The 15,353-nt window shown below is 38.4% G+C and overlaps 1 protein-coding gene across 1 annotated transcript in view; it reads left to right on the forward strand.

Annotated features, from left to right (window-relative positions):
* LOC121426932 (reversion-inducing cysteine-rich protein with Kazal motifs-like) overlaps positions 1-15,353 on the forward strand; it is a 104,079-nt gene that overhangs the window by 44,690 nt on the left and 44,036 nt on the right. Inside the window, exon 4 of the mRNA XM_041623343.1 lies at positions 7,380-7,416. Within this exon, the coding sequence (XP_041479277.1) occupies positions 7,380-7,416 (37 nt within the window). The remainder of the gene's footprint in view (positions 1-7,379; positions 7,417-15,353) is intronic.

Here is a 15,353-nt window from a genome sequence, read left to right on the forward strand (position 1 = left end):
CTTCGGGATAAGTTCCCGAAGTTACGAGCATGCGCAGTATGGTCTGATTAGCAGGCAAGGCTCGAGATATCAAAATCACTAGCCCAGCAGCCACCCACGGCGCCGCACCCACCGACACGCTGGGCTAAAAATTCCCTTAATTTACTTTCACATCGCCAAAATACCTGCGACCTTGGAAAAATCCCCGCGAAAGTTCTTGTAATTTCGCCAAGTACCTACTATTTAGCGGGTATTTTCTTTCGGGGATATTACGCGTAGTTTGCTTTCACATTACCAAAATACCTGGTATTTTCTGATTGGGGCAAATTTCCTGATCAGAGAATACCTGGAACTGACGAACTTCGAGGCGGTCTGAAACCACCTACTGCTGCATTGGTAGAGCGCTTTTGTTATCTAGTCTGTAGGCACAGACCTTTGGCTTTCACTATTTGCAAAGTGCATTATTCGGAGTCTGAATTAGTGAGACTAGATTCTCTCTTGTACTGTGACTGCTTCTACAAAATTATTATTTGACACCGATAGAGCATTTGGAGACTAGTCTTCATTCCAGCTCCAGACATGGTTTAATTTGTTGAAGTGTCAAATTTGAGTTTGTGCTTGCAGACTATTTGTTACCTGTCTTGAAGTGAGGTATAACAAATAGTTCAAACAGACAGGTAGCTCCATGGTTCTGTCTCGAAAAATAATGAACGATTATAGCACTCAGGTATCGTAGCCTGACTAAAACTTTTAATGTCTCTAGGTTTGTTCTCATTATTTTTTTTCTGTTTTTAATGGATCCCCCCCCCAAGAAAGGTTGTGAGTTATGGCAAAATGACTGCCCCCCAAGACATGGTACAATATTGTGATACATCTCCCTTTAGTAAAATACAACTGGCAACAGTTGCTCACCTTGGAGGACACCATGGTTTTAGTCTGACATTACATGCTGTGTCTGATCTTTGCCTCATCTCTCACTTTACCCAGGAATTCTACCACCCAACTCCCTGCTACCTTATTTTATCAGTATCTCTGTCTCTTTCTCTCCTTCCCTTTCTATTCCTATCTTTCATTAACTTCCCGTCTCCCTATCTTTCGCACTATCTTCCTAGTTTTATTAAGGTCACAGGTTTACCCTGTTCAGCAATAGTAAAATCTCTTGAAAATAGACAGATTTGTCAGTATCTGATTAATTGAAAGGGGAATCGCGCCGCAGGGTCCGAAATTTTGAGATGAATAACATACACAATATACTTGATAAATAATATGCTAGCTTAAGATTTTAAAAATGAGATAGATTAAAAAAAACTTATCTGTACATATTGTAAACTGAGAATGTTCAGAGGGTGATGAAGGGGGTGGGGGGGGGGGGCGGGGTGTTGGGCAATAATTAGCTTGTGATGTGAATATATTAATGTGAGGATGTAACTCATTTATTTACTATTTTTTAAAGGGGCGACTATAAACTAGCTTCGGAGAAACTAATAATGCCCTGTATGCTCCCTATCCTGATATAATGATTGTTTCAAGATATCCATTAAAAATTCACAAACTGGTATGTGCATAACCAAACACCTTCTGCACATGGGCTGGGAGTGGGATGCCATAGCATGGTGAATAGCTACAGGAACCATACATAGTGTGATACTCGTGCGCTTTTGATGTATTTGTCTCCATGGAGCCAGACGACATCAATCTTTTCATTGCAGGATTGATGCCCTCCTGTTCTTAGCTAATTTACATGAAAGTTTGATAAATAGAAAGTCATTAGCATTCATCATAACTGTAATCACTGTCTCATTCTCTTGGATGTGAGCTGTATATAGATATGGGATGTGAAAAGACTGGGGATGGGGATAGAATGGATGGAAGAATGAGATGAGGGATGGATGGGGAGGGTAGAGAACTAGAGAGGGAAGAATGGGGCAGGGATTGGAAGCTAAATGTAAGTTCATTATTTTAGATGTTGTTTGAAGGTTTGCAAGGTGGCATGTACAATCGCTGATGAGGTTTACGGTACACCATGTGTAGTGTTATAGAAATAGTGGATAGAAGAAGAAAAGGAAATGGGTAGGCGAGAAAGTGGAGATTTGAGAGTTGAGTATTCTTTTCTTGAATGTAGTCCTGAAAAGGACTGTAAACCAGAGATTGATGAGTTGAAATCAGCTTGAGTAGTATGGTGAATGAGGAGATGCTGGCTTGAGTCAGCGAGTAGAGATGATGAGTAGAAGCAGTAGAGAGACTCAACGTTTCAGGTAGGTTGACTGTCCGTCTTCAGGAGACATTTTAGGAGAGAAGAGAAAATAATGTGCTATAATTGGGAAAGGATGAAAGAATTAGGAGTAGAGAAAGTAGTGGGAGGAGAGGGGGCGCGGGGTCCTCATGGTCTGGTGGTTATGACTCTTGTCTTTCAATGCGAGGGACGTGGGTTTGATTCCCAGCCATGGCATGTCTTTCTTCATCATGAAATTTACCCACATTGTGCTGCACTCAACCCAGGTGACGTAAATGGGTACCAGCAGGAAGTAATTGTTCAAAAAGCTGTGAGCACCGGAGTGCCTTGTGCACCTCACAAAGTGGATGCATGCGCCAAATGAATCCTATTTTATTATTATTATGAGAAAGAGCCAAGGAGAAAAACTGATAACTAATTTGGAATAAAAAAAAAAATCAAGTTTGATTTAAAATAAAACAATGAAAATATAGGCATACCAATGCAAAATGGTAAGGGAGCCCTCCAAGCGTGATAGGGGGAAAGCATAACAAATATAGTAAAAAAAATACAAATTGACAAGTGAGAGTGTCAATAACTCATAATAGAAATTGAATAGATAGGAAGAAGAACAAAAGAAGAGAAAGAGAGGGAGATGGAGAGGGCTCCCATGATCCATCGTAGGATCCATGGTACAAGGAAACAGAGAGGATAGAAAGGATAATTGTCTGGTATAGGAGAGATGGTATCGAGGGGGAGACCATTAACTTTATCCCAATGATTAATGTCTATCCAGAGCAATTATTACTAATGTAAAGTCAGTGCCATAACAAGGCTAGTTGACAAATGGCTCACTCGTTATTGATTTATGCCTACATGCAGCGATCCTGTCTCCCTTCCATCTCCATGTAGCCTACTACTATACTGAATGTGCTGGAGTCCAACTTGTGTAAGTCCATGGTTAAATAAACTTGATTTCTGGAAAATTAAAATTTGTATTTTTTTTTTGGGGGGGGAGGGTGTGTCTAAAATTCATATTTTCCAGTTTCCAGAAATGTAGGCCATCGATATTTCTTGCCTGCTCATAACAATAACAATTTTTTTCAATGTAAGAAAAAAAAGCCAAACACGATAGTGATCTTCCATCGTTTTATCTCATTTACTTGTTCAAGTTAAAAATTTGACAGCTTTGATGAATTGTGAATTTCATAGAAACAGGTGTTTTCTTTTTCAGAAACACATAAATTTGATATTTCTATTATCTTCAATACTGAATCATTTTTTTGAATTCTCCATCCATTGGCCTGAGTCTTGGTTCTAGTGAAATATTCTTTGTCCCAGTATCCCTTCTCTTGTCAGAACCAATCTCCTGATTCTCTCTGTATTTGCATAAAAATCCCCATGGATGATCATGTACTCCCATGTGCACATTTTTATGTTCCTTATATTGTACTTTTTTTTCCTAAGGAGCTCTATGATACTTTTCTTTGTCCTCAATATCTCCATCTCTCCTTATTTTTTCTCAACCTTTTGAAGCTCTCATTTTTTTCCCTGCAGTAGATTCAGTGGATATCTTTTTGGCTCTTTCTGGTGCCCCCCCGGCAATGCTTCCACCCCCTCTCTCTTTCTCTCTTTTTGTATCTTTCTTTTTGTCTGTCTATCTGTCTGTGTCACTCTCTCTGTCTCTCTCGCATCCATTCAGTCTCTATTCTTTGTGCTGGACGCTCTTCATATTTCGTTGTGTCGGTGCAGGAACGCCCTTTGGACCACACTTCCGCGCACCTCACCGGTGCAGAATCGTCCTTACGCAATACCCTTATGCGTGCCACTAAGGGGGCGCATTGCAGTGCTAATGGTGTTCCTGCACCGACACAACTGTTTGTCCCATTTGCCTTTAATACACCTTTAGTTTCTGTGTGTCTTTCTCTCTCTTCGAGTGTCTGTCACTCCGTCTGTCTCTCCTACTCTCCTCATTATGTTCCATAACTGATGTTAGTGCATTACTTTTCTCTTTCCTCATCACATTTGATCACATCTGTTTTCTCTCTGCCCCCTCCTTTCTCTCTTTCTGTTTGTGTCTGTCTGTATCTCTCCGTCTGTGTATCTGTCTTTCTATCACTCTCTCTCTTCCCTGTCAGTCTATCTCTCTCTGTCTTTATCTTTCTCCCTCTCTCTCTCCATCACTCTCATATCTCCCATCTCTTCTTAGCTCATCGCTCTCCTCTCTCATCACATTTATCATATCTACCTATGATGAGTCTGCCGTTATGCTCTACTTCTCCTAGCCTACCCTCCTGCCTGACTGGTGGCTGACAGCCTTTCATAAATCATCAACCAAATCATCATTATTATCCTTTTTAAGGATTAGCAATATTTCCACAAGCTGTTGGTGCAAAAAGGTACTAAGGGCCAATAGTGCAGGTGCTTTGTATATATATATATTCAAATTCAAATTGCAATGTGCTAGGGAAAACATCTTTGATAAAATCTGGGGCTATACATTTTCAGCTCACCAGGCCAAATTTGTTGCATGGTAAAGATTAAAGAGTTTATCCACATTGGATTTTATGGATATTTCAGGGGCTCTTTATAAGCTTTTCAGGGCGTTAGGGGCATTTGAGAGCAAAGTGGCCCCAAAATCCCTACAATTTTTTTTTGCCCTTGTTAATGTTGATTTCTGTCTTGTTAACATTGGAAGATTTAATATAGTTTGGGAACTGTCCATTCCTGAGTTGCAATAGATTTAGACAGGCACAAGAAAAGTGCTGAAAACAGCTGAAAAGAGATGTTATTTGACATTTTCAAATCTGAATATAAGAAATTTGGCTCCAGTCAACTGCCAATCCAGGGCCCTCTTCCTTTTCTCCATTGCTTTATGTCCTGGTTCCATTTTGACACAGCTTTGCGATGTGAAACTCAAGTGTATGTTTTTTTAGTGTAAATGGCTCTTGTATCCAGTATAACTCCATAATGTGGAAATAAAAAGTTTTTTTTCTCTAGGTCTAAATGACTCTTGTATTGTCCTTTTCTATTTGAACTGTATGTTTACTCTTTTCATGCCAGGAGACATATGAAAAGTAAAGTAATTACCTTATTAGATTTTGAATAATTTAACAACCAAAGGCCACGCACCAATATTAGCCAAAGTGATGGCACTCGAAATATACAAATTTGATTTCTCAAGGGAGGATGGCGTGGGGTGAACGACTGGTGCTGTCCAGCCAAGCGAGGGGGGTAATTGCTTTGGTAATGAATAATTGAATTCACTTGAAAGTGATTATTACTTTTATTGATATCATTTCATGAAGAAGGAGTGAACTCTGTGTTTCTGGGGATAGATTTAGCACCATTTTTTTGGGGGGGATGGGAGATAAAGATGAAGTTTTCTGCTTCGGGTATCTTTTGATTGACTTTGCTCTGAGCAAAATATTTTTAAAGTGGTTTTTATTTATGTAGGTTGAACTAGGAGGAGGAAAGGTGTGTTTAGAAAGGATTTAGACAAATTCTATCAAGATTATTTAGTGGCTTCAATTAAAATTTATTATTAGATTCATACTTAAATTTCTACCTGATTGCATTAAGTAAGTTTAATTGGGTATCCAATCTGATATTTGAATAACTTTTCTGTTTTCCTTTTAATGAAGGGAAAGGTGATGTTTAAAGAAATAAGAGGAAACAAGATGAACAACTTCATTCATATTCAACAAAAAAATAATACCACCAATGTGTAGTGAATAACTGAATATGCTTTTTTTCAGAAAGCCTGAGTATTTATTGTAATTCATAAGTATTGTTCAGAACAATGCAAACAGTTCATGTGTGAAAAATTAGTTCTTAACAAAGTGGATTTCTTTTTGTAATGTTGCATATTTTGTGGGTAAGACTGATTGTTTTTATTAGGTTTCCTAAATACAAGAATGGCAGATTTCACCCTCTTCCTTCTACGATACTATCCCTTGTGAATCAAATCTTATTTTGATTTGATAATCAAGACAACTTTGATTTAATTTAACCATTATTGAGATATCAGATTGAGGGTGTGAACGAACCCAGTATGGTTTCTTGAGGATATTATTTGATAGCAAACGACAAAAGATTGTCAGCTACCGAAGATGTGTAAAATTTGTTGGGTAACACTTGGTTGACCTACATTGAATACATAGGCATTGTAGGCATGAACATGTATCCATTGGGTGCCTATTGTGTTTGTTGCGAAGGCCAATTTATCAAGCTGGGACTGGAGCTATGAAATAGATTGATGTTCATTTTGTGCCAATTGTTGGTTGATGGTAGCTGGATAGTTTGTCTGATTCCAGGCTCTGCTTTGAATGATCGTCTCCCAATCCAATTAGGCTGATCGTCGTAGCAACCCGTCTGAGCTTAGGGAAATTAGCGCTACCCCGCGGCGTGAGGCGGGCATCGTTTCAGGCCGATTTATCCTCCTCCACCTCCGAGGTGGATGTTCTCTTTCTCTCTTTGCATTTCTCAGCCGACGAAGCTCTCTCAAGCGTGAGCGCGGGATAGCTTCTATCAGCGCATCCCAAATCAAATCTCCCACCCTCCTCCTCCTCCTCTTCTTTTTCTTCCAAGATAGAGGCAGTATAATTGGCTTAACACACTTGTTTAAATTGCCTCGACACTTCTCCTTCCCGCCGCACCAGCGTGAACCCCGGAATCCTTTTGATGGCGTAATCTAAGCGTCTCCCCGAACACCTTTGTCTTGCGATTCTCGGCGATGCGGCCGGTCCTCCTGTTAACACCCGGCGCCCCTTTTCCCAGCATCCCGAGCGATGCCAGCCGACATTCCCTGTCGTGGAACCTATTGATCTTGAATCAATCCATCAATAATGCGTGGCCTGGTGTGCGGGTCACTCATGCGGACGCGCCCAGTAAGAAACAGTGGAAGAGGACGGGGCTTCGGTGGAAATGAAAGGGGTAATTTTGGGATGAGAATGTGTTGGTAATTGATCGGGGTATGTTTTCTCACTGCCTCAGATCTTAGCCCCTGATGTGATATATTGTCATATAATCTTCCTCAATCATGGAATGGTGGTTTGACTTGGTTCGCCAGAAGAAAGATTGGGGGTGGGGCTCGGTCTGAAAGTGCATTCACTGCATGTGATAGAGAGATAAGATTGCCTTTAATTCTTTTATAATTTCTGTTTTTTTTATTTTTTTGTTCTTTCAGAATTCCTTTTGGAGATGTCTCAATAACTCAGCCCCTGGTAAGTTTCCTGTTCCATTTTAGAAAAATTGTTTAAAGAAAAGAAGACTTTTTTAGCAAATGAGAGTGAAACTTTCCCCCATCTTTGGAAAGGCATCACAGCTCCTTTTGCAGCAAGCATAATAATGTGAACCATAATTATCAAATACTGTAGTGCAATACTATAGTTTTATGCTACCTCCCCTTCCAAACCATCAGATCTACCCCACCCTACATTGCACCCCACCCCTATGTTTGAAACGATGACAGCCATTTGAGTTTACACCAGCTAGTAGCATTTGAAAATCGGGCTGCTACCGAAAAATGGAGCCAAGTTTATTTTCCCTGAGCTAGCATTTGATTTGACCACCCCAAGTTCAAGCCAGGCTTCCCAATATTTACTTGATGTGCCAATCCATGTAGTTGTTTTCACCGGTCCGTGTTTATTGTTGAAACACAAATCACAAATCCTCCCCGGTCTTTCCGAGATGCTGTTATGAAACGGGGAAGATGAAATTGGGACGTCAAGAATTTTGGTGACGTTTGGAGGAAACTGCAAAGGTGGATCAGTAAGGTTGGTGAAATATGTCGCAGATCCGCAGGATTTAGACTTAGTCTCCGGGCATTAAAGTCCTGTCATGTCCAAATATACAAAGACAATATGTTTGTGGGTGATGAAGGCCCAACATCTTCTTAGACAAGAAGCTTTTTAATTCTTTGAATAATAGAATGAATTGATGCCCTCAATTTGTACCCAGTAGATGTGATTTTAGCAAGCTAAGGGAAAATGGGATTTTTTCCAGATTGATTGGCTGCTTTATATAAAATATATTTATAATAAATGATCTCCTGAAAAACTCCTGTGTTACTCTAGGAGAACTAGCTGGTGAAATTCTAATGATTTTTAATTCTTGGCTAACTTTACAAAATAAACTAAGATAGAGAGAAAAGAGAAGAAATCATGTTAAAAATACTTAATTATAGATGAAAAGAAGATAATAATAATAATGATGACAATATTGTACATTTATATTGCACAATTTCTATTTGTATATAGTCAACTCTGCATTACAATATTTAATAGGTGCAGTTAATAAGATAAATACACAAAAGTATGATTAAGTTCTAATTACTGGAAAAGGAAGCCTACTCTCTCTACAAATTATATAGCAAAAAGTTACTTATTAAAACTCTCGTGAAAAAGTAGGTTTTTAGTTTAGTTTTAAACAAGGTAATAGATCATGCATTTCTTATTACGGAAGGGAGACTATTCCAGAGTTTAGGTGCGGCACTAACAAAGGCACGATCACCTTAGTCTGCTTGGCAAACCCTTCACTCGAGTTAAGAGTCTGAATGTGCAGCCTACTCATGCCTTGTGTACTGAAGGCCCTCCTGTATTGGAACAGCAAGTTTTGTATGTGCTAGTCTTTGCGTGGAGGCTCACTTGTTGATCAAAGTTCCAATCACTTGTTCACTGCTACCATCTGGCCTGTGGAGAATCTACTGGTAGGACTATGGTATACCAATGCTGTATAGAGCACACACTTAAAAAATCATTAAAATATCACTTTTACTAATTTCCGTATAGTTTTAATTTATATATCATTGGTAATGTGGGAATAATTTTTGTATTCACCAGAGCGCTCAAAAACTTGAATTTTTGGCATATTTTTGTGTACGCCCTCTATTGGTGGAAAGTAATATGGCAAGAAAATTTTCATTTTTTGATCTCTATTTTTTATTAAGAAAAAATGATATAAAGAATCAAATTTAAATAAGAGCCAAGCGGTATGAATTAACAGGTCTAATGGAAACTGTCAGTGTAAAAAAATCAAGCATTTGCCCCAAAGAAAAAGAGAAAATAAGCCAAACATTGCCACCTTTATTTTGTCACACAATAGGTGGTTTCAGACCGCCTCAAAGTTTGTCAGTTCCAGGTATTCTCTGATTGGGAAATTTACCCCGATCAGAAAATACCAGGTATTTTGGTAATGTGAAAGCAAACTACGCGTAATTTCCCCGAAAGAAAATACCCGCTAAATAGTAGGTACTTGGCGAAATTACGAGAACTTTCGCGGGGATTTTTCCAAGGTCGCAGGTATTTTGGCGATGTGAAAGCAAATTACGGGAACTTTTAGCCCAGTGGGTCGTTGGGCGCGGAAGCTGCGGGTGGCTGCTGGGCTAGTGATTTTGAATCTCACGCCTTGCCTGCTTATCAGACCATACTGCGCATGCTCGTAACTTCGGGAACTTATCCCGAAAGGGTATGTTTCAGGGCGGTGTGAATGCAGGAATAATTAATGGGTATTTTTTAGCCTAAAAAAGTTCTCGTAATTTAACGGGGATTCTTGTGATCGAGGCGGTTTGAAACCACCTATTGAGATATAACTGAGAACAAGGTTATATAATAATCTTGTTCATTGAATGAGTGGTTCCAATCAGGGTCTGTGCCTGCAGATTATGATCACCTAGTGTAATCTTTGTTTTAAATGGTGGATGACTTAGGAGCATTAGTCTGCAGGCACAGACCCTGATTGGAAATTTGATCAACAAGTGTGCCTCAATGCAAAGACTAGCACATACAAAACTTGGTGTTCCAATTCAGTACACAAGGCACGAGTAGGCTGCACATTCAGACCCTTATCTCGAGTGAAGGGTTTGCCCAGCAGACTAGAGGAGCATGGAGTCATGAGAACTTCATGAGAAGATAGAATGAACAGAGAACGGTTTGGGGATGCGAGAAAGTGATTGAAGGAATTGGATTGGAGATGTGGGTGAGAGGATGATAGGAAGAGAGAGAGATAGAGAAATCAGGTAGAGGCGGGGAGCACAGTACTTTAACCTAGGTGTGAGTGACAGGAAAGGTGATTTTAATGACTAGTGTAAATGTCAGATTTAAAGACCCTATAGGCTACATAAACTTTCCTATGGTTATAGACCAGTTCACATTGTTCAAACGTTTCATTTCTGTGGTTGAGGAGTTTATTTTATGTGGGGGAAATAAAGTCATGTGGTCCAGTGGTTAGAGTATTGGACTCGTAATCGCAGGGTTGTGAGTTCAAATCCCCACTCTGCCATTGTCTCCACTATGATAAAAAGGCCCGAGAGTAATATCTGTATCGTCAGCCCCTATGACTGAGTAACCGAAACGTAAAATGTTTCCTAGGTAATTGGTTATATACCAGCTTGGTGTTTACCAGCAAAAGGCTGTCCTGTTGAGGAGTTACAATAAACAGAATTGTTGGTTTTTAAGTCAGTCAGGAAGTATCTGTTGATGTTTCTCATTTATTAGGAATATTTTCATTTGATAAAAAATACACCTTTGATAAGGAAATCCAAAGCTTTGGAGGGAAATATGAAGTCATGAATTTATAAGATTTGTGACAAAAAGTTTTTTTTTTTTTTTGTGGGGGGGGTGCTCGAGGAGGGGGCACCTTGTCTGGACTACTAACCTTTGAGTACATTAAACTAGCACTTGATTTATTTGTAGAATGTGACATCTAGTAGGCAGGCCATCTCTGTCTTTACCTTTATTTCAAGAGTTATGCAAACATTTATTCAGGAAGGAAGATTTCCTTTGGTTAAACAGAAATAATGCTGAAAGAAATTGAGGTAGGCTAGATCTAACATTTACTCTGGCAATAATTTGCCAGTGGGTTTGATAGAAGAGAAAGATGTAGGATAAGAAGAACATCAAGATACCGACAGAGGGGTACGTTTTGGCACAAAAGACATCTCGAGTTTGTTTTTAGTTCTTAAAGGGGGTCATTGTCATTGTCACTCTTCACTGTTTGGAGACTAAGTTCAATATTTAAACTAACTTTGTCAAGATAATGTGAAGTTTTTCATATTTGGTTAGGCTATATAATACCTCCCAATGGGACGTTATTAAAAGCCACAAAAGTTTGGCGAACTGAAATCAATACTGGTTACGATATGTACATGAATTGATGATGATGGTAATAATATCTAATAATCTCATAGGAAATTATATATTAACTGAAATATTAATAATACTCATATGAATCAAGTATTCTAATCTCTAATTATGTTTTGCTGATGTGTAGCTGTTGCTTTGTGATTGAGAAGTAACAAAATACTGCTAGATATTAATAATGCAAACTAATAAACCATTAAGTCTACTCTGGAGAGTGCTGAAGGCACATTTTAAAGTTAAGAAATCAATATTTTTATCAGATTTTTAAAGGATTCAACAGAAATGTTATGTATTCAAGAGAGCTATTCCACAAAGTGGGGCAAGTTTTTAAAACTTTGGGAATTATGTAAAAAAAAGTCTGGTTAAAGAGAAGGGAGAAGAAGAACAGAGAGATTGAAGGGTTTGAAGAGCGAGAAAGAGGAAAATCAGGGAAAAGGAATCAACAGTATGGGGAAATTTACTCCAAGGGTCATGCACTCAGAATGTCAATAATGAGAAAACTCAAAATATTGAACAAAAGGAATAATAGTTTGCACTCTTTGTCAGTCCTCGTGATTGTAACACTGTTGTCCAGAGAGTTTGCAGCATACCCAATTCCTCTGTTGTTATTACGAGTGCATCACCGGTGTGTATGTACACTGACAAACAACCTAGACCGAAAGAGAGGGAACTTTTTTTTGCTTGCTTCTCCGACGACGATGTTTGAACTCTGAGAAATCACGTACCTGTTGAGAAACACACAGACCGCGCTGCCTTTTGTTTTTTTGTTTTCATTGACATGCTCATCAGTCATTTTCCATTTTTCATTTCGTTGAACTGAAAATGCAAATTTACTTTGAAAAAGAGGACTTCTCAGTAGACTTTACATAGAATTTTACCTCATCTTACCCCCACTCTTGAATTCATTGCAAGTTTTTTGAGTCCTCCGGTGCTCAAACTTTGTCTTCCTCTTCTAAAATGCAAACAGTGTTGCTAGACAATGATTGATTATTAAGTGAAGAGCTTCTGATCTTTTTATTTCTGGGTTGGAGGTTACACAGAATTCTGGGCAGATGTGGTAGAAATGAAAAATAAAATCATGGTATACTCTAAAAACAAAATGTTAAATCGCTATTTAAAGGGGTGGTCCAGGCTGAAAATATTTATATTTTAGTACACAGAGTAGAATTCACTGAGCAAAACGCTGAAAATTTCATCAAAATCGGATAACAAATGATAAAGTTATTGAAGTTTAAAGTTTAGCAATATTTTGTAAAAACAGTCGTCATGAATATTCATTAGGCGAGCTGATGATGTCACATCTCCACTTTCCATTTTTTCTTATGTTATATATAAAATCTTTTTTTTTTCATTATTTCATACTTGTTTGAATGATATGTCTCCCTTATAATGAAATAAGTTGCAGCAATAAATGTTTAATGCACTAAATCAGTTAATCAAATTTTTCTAGTTCTTGGAGGAAAATAATTGAATAAACCTAATTTCATATAATAAAATACAAAAGAACAAGTGGAGATGTGACATCATCAGCCCACCTAATGAATATTCATGACGACTGTTTTTACAAAATATTACTAAACTTTAAAATTCAATAACTTTGCTATTTGTTGTCCGATTTTGACGAAATATTTTGCATTTTGCTCAGTGAATTCTACTCTATTTATTAAGCTGTAAATACTTTCAGCCTGGACCACCCCTTTAAAAGGGCCACAATAGTTATCATAATCATTTTCAAATTGTTAGATTACACTTTTGATCATTGAATCACCACTGTGGATGGCCTGATAACAGCAAATGATGTCATGGCCTGTAAGTTAACTAAGATTGCAATGTACGACACTTTTCCAAAGAACTTTGCATTTTTTTCTTACAAACTGATTAAAAATGTGTTTTATGAAATAATCCAAATCTGTCTGAAGATTGGAAGTTCGTCTCTCGCCTCCGTTTCTGAAGATTCCAAAATAATTTGTCAGATAAGCAGCTTACACAGAAGATGATAATCGAAGTTGATGTTACATTAATTGAAATATTTGCTACACTTAACTATGAATCAAATCTAGAAATTGGAGCCATTTATCACTGCAAAATAAGTCATCATCTTTTCCCTGATAGTGTCTCTGATTTATTGTCATCATAGTTTCATATTTTCTCTTAGTTCTTTAGGGTTTGGTACAGCCATAAAGGATGGGCTGGGATATTTGATTGTCAAAGAAAAAAGGACACCCCTTCCCGATTCATTTCCTTGTTCCATTGATGTCAGGGTTTAGGGGATAAAGTGATTAATACCAAGCAATTCAATCAGTCATTGAACTACGATTTTAAACCCATAAATCTTTTCTTGAAATTAACTTAATGGTTAGGCAGAGGGCAGAATGATTGAGATAGTTGCAGGCTCGGAAATGGCAGTGACAATTGCCAGCATTTTTCAACAATATATTTCTCCTCTCAGAATTGGTTTGTGGTATGAATAGAGCAATCAGGATGAAAGTTACTGAACCGCTAAGCCTATTTTACGCTCCTCGGTCCACCTTTATGGGACGTATTCATATCGTAATGAAGTTTACCGAGGCTATTTGTCATGATCAAATTGACATGACAAAAAAATAAAAGATGGAGAGAAAAATATGAGGGATTGTTGGGTGATGTTGTGTATCAGTCTGTATAATTTGTCTTCTCTGCCTCGGTTCACCTGCACAGAAAGAACAGAATACCAATGCCGTGTGTCCCGCAGAATGTTTTCTACCGCGAACAAAAGCGTGTTCATCATAGCGGATTACAATGCAATGAATCGATCAATGACACAGAATCCCGGTCGAACTCGCGGAAGGATTAACAGGGAGACACGTAGATTTACGTTCCATCATTACAGATTTATGATGATCGGGAATAGAAGTGATATCATGAAATGAGTGTATGACTGATACTCGATTGCGATTAAGCCTTACCATGCATGAGTTCTTCATTCTAATTACGTCACATATGGCCCTTATGGATCCTGAGAATACTATGATATTAGTAGCTTTCAATGAGTTAACAAGTTTCAGTCATACACAAATTCTGTTTTTAATTCAACAGTTGGTTGAGGGACAACATTGGATCTCCAGCAGTGCACTGAATCCCTGTTGATTAGATACCCATCCCACTGTAATTGGTTGTATTAGCTTGAAATCTTTCTCTATTCTGCCCAAATACCTTACTAATGAAGACTATTCATAGCTGATCAGCAGTTAGAGAGAGTATTATTCGCTCATGTCATTTCATTTCCGAGTACCAATTAACTGGCTTATTGCAACAGATGTCAACAGAGTTCATTTTGGAGTGGGACTTGACAGTAATAGCTTTCTCGATGCAATTCAAATGTTTTCAAAATATGTATCGATTTTTCTTGAAAACAACCATACAAACATTGTCAGGTTGCCTTACGGAACAAACTAGGGACCTATACTGAAGAGATGTAAATTTGAAAATATGACTCCCAAGCCTATGTTTCCCTTAATGTTTGGCTTGCTAATCAGAGCATTGATCAGAGTATTTAAAAAAAATGCCCTAACATGCAATCTCCTGTCCATCCCATGGATAGCAACCTCATTCCTTTCTCTCACCTGACCCCAGTTAGAATCCCAGGGACTATCCTTTCTTTATAGGGGGTCTCAAAGTGCTCCTCCTTCCCCCCTTATACCAATGAATAGAGACCAAATTGACCCAAATACCCCCCTTTCTTGCTCACTTGTTTGTATTCAAACTCACACACTCCTGGCCGCTTACAGCTTACAAATGAAGGCATTGTTTACTAATGGCCGCCGATATCTTGCCCGGACACTCCAGGACAATGGTTTCTTCTTGAGATGAAAGAGGAAGCCGACTCTGTCCATTAGAGGGTCTTTTTATGTGAAATTCTTTGGTCCAGGTCTTCTTTAGTAGTTCCTTTGCATCCTCTCCTCTCTCATGATGTTCCTAGTGTCTCCACTTTTCAGTTTAAATTTGTGAAATGAACTAGAAATGATAGATACCTGATTACTGAG

Source organism: Lytechinus variegatus, chromosome 13 (genome assembly GCF_018143015.1).
Source record: "Lytechinus variegatus isolate NC3 chromosome 13, Lvar_3.0, whole genome shotgun sequence".
In the NCBI taxonomy this organism is placed as follows: domain Eukaryota; kingdom Metazoa; phylum Echinodermata; class Echinoidea; order Temnopleuroida; family Toxopneustidae; genus Lytechinus; species Lytechinus variegatus.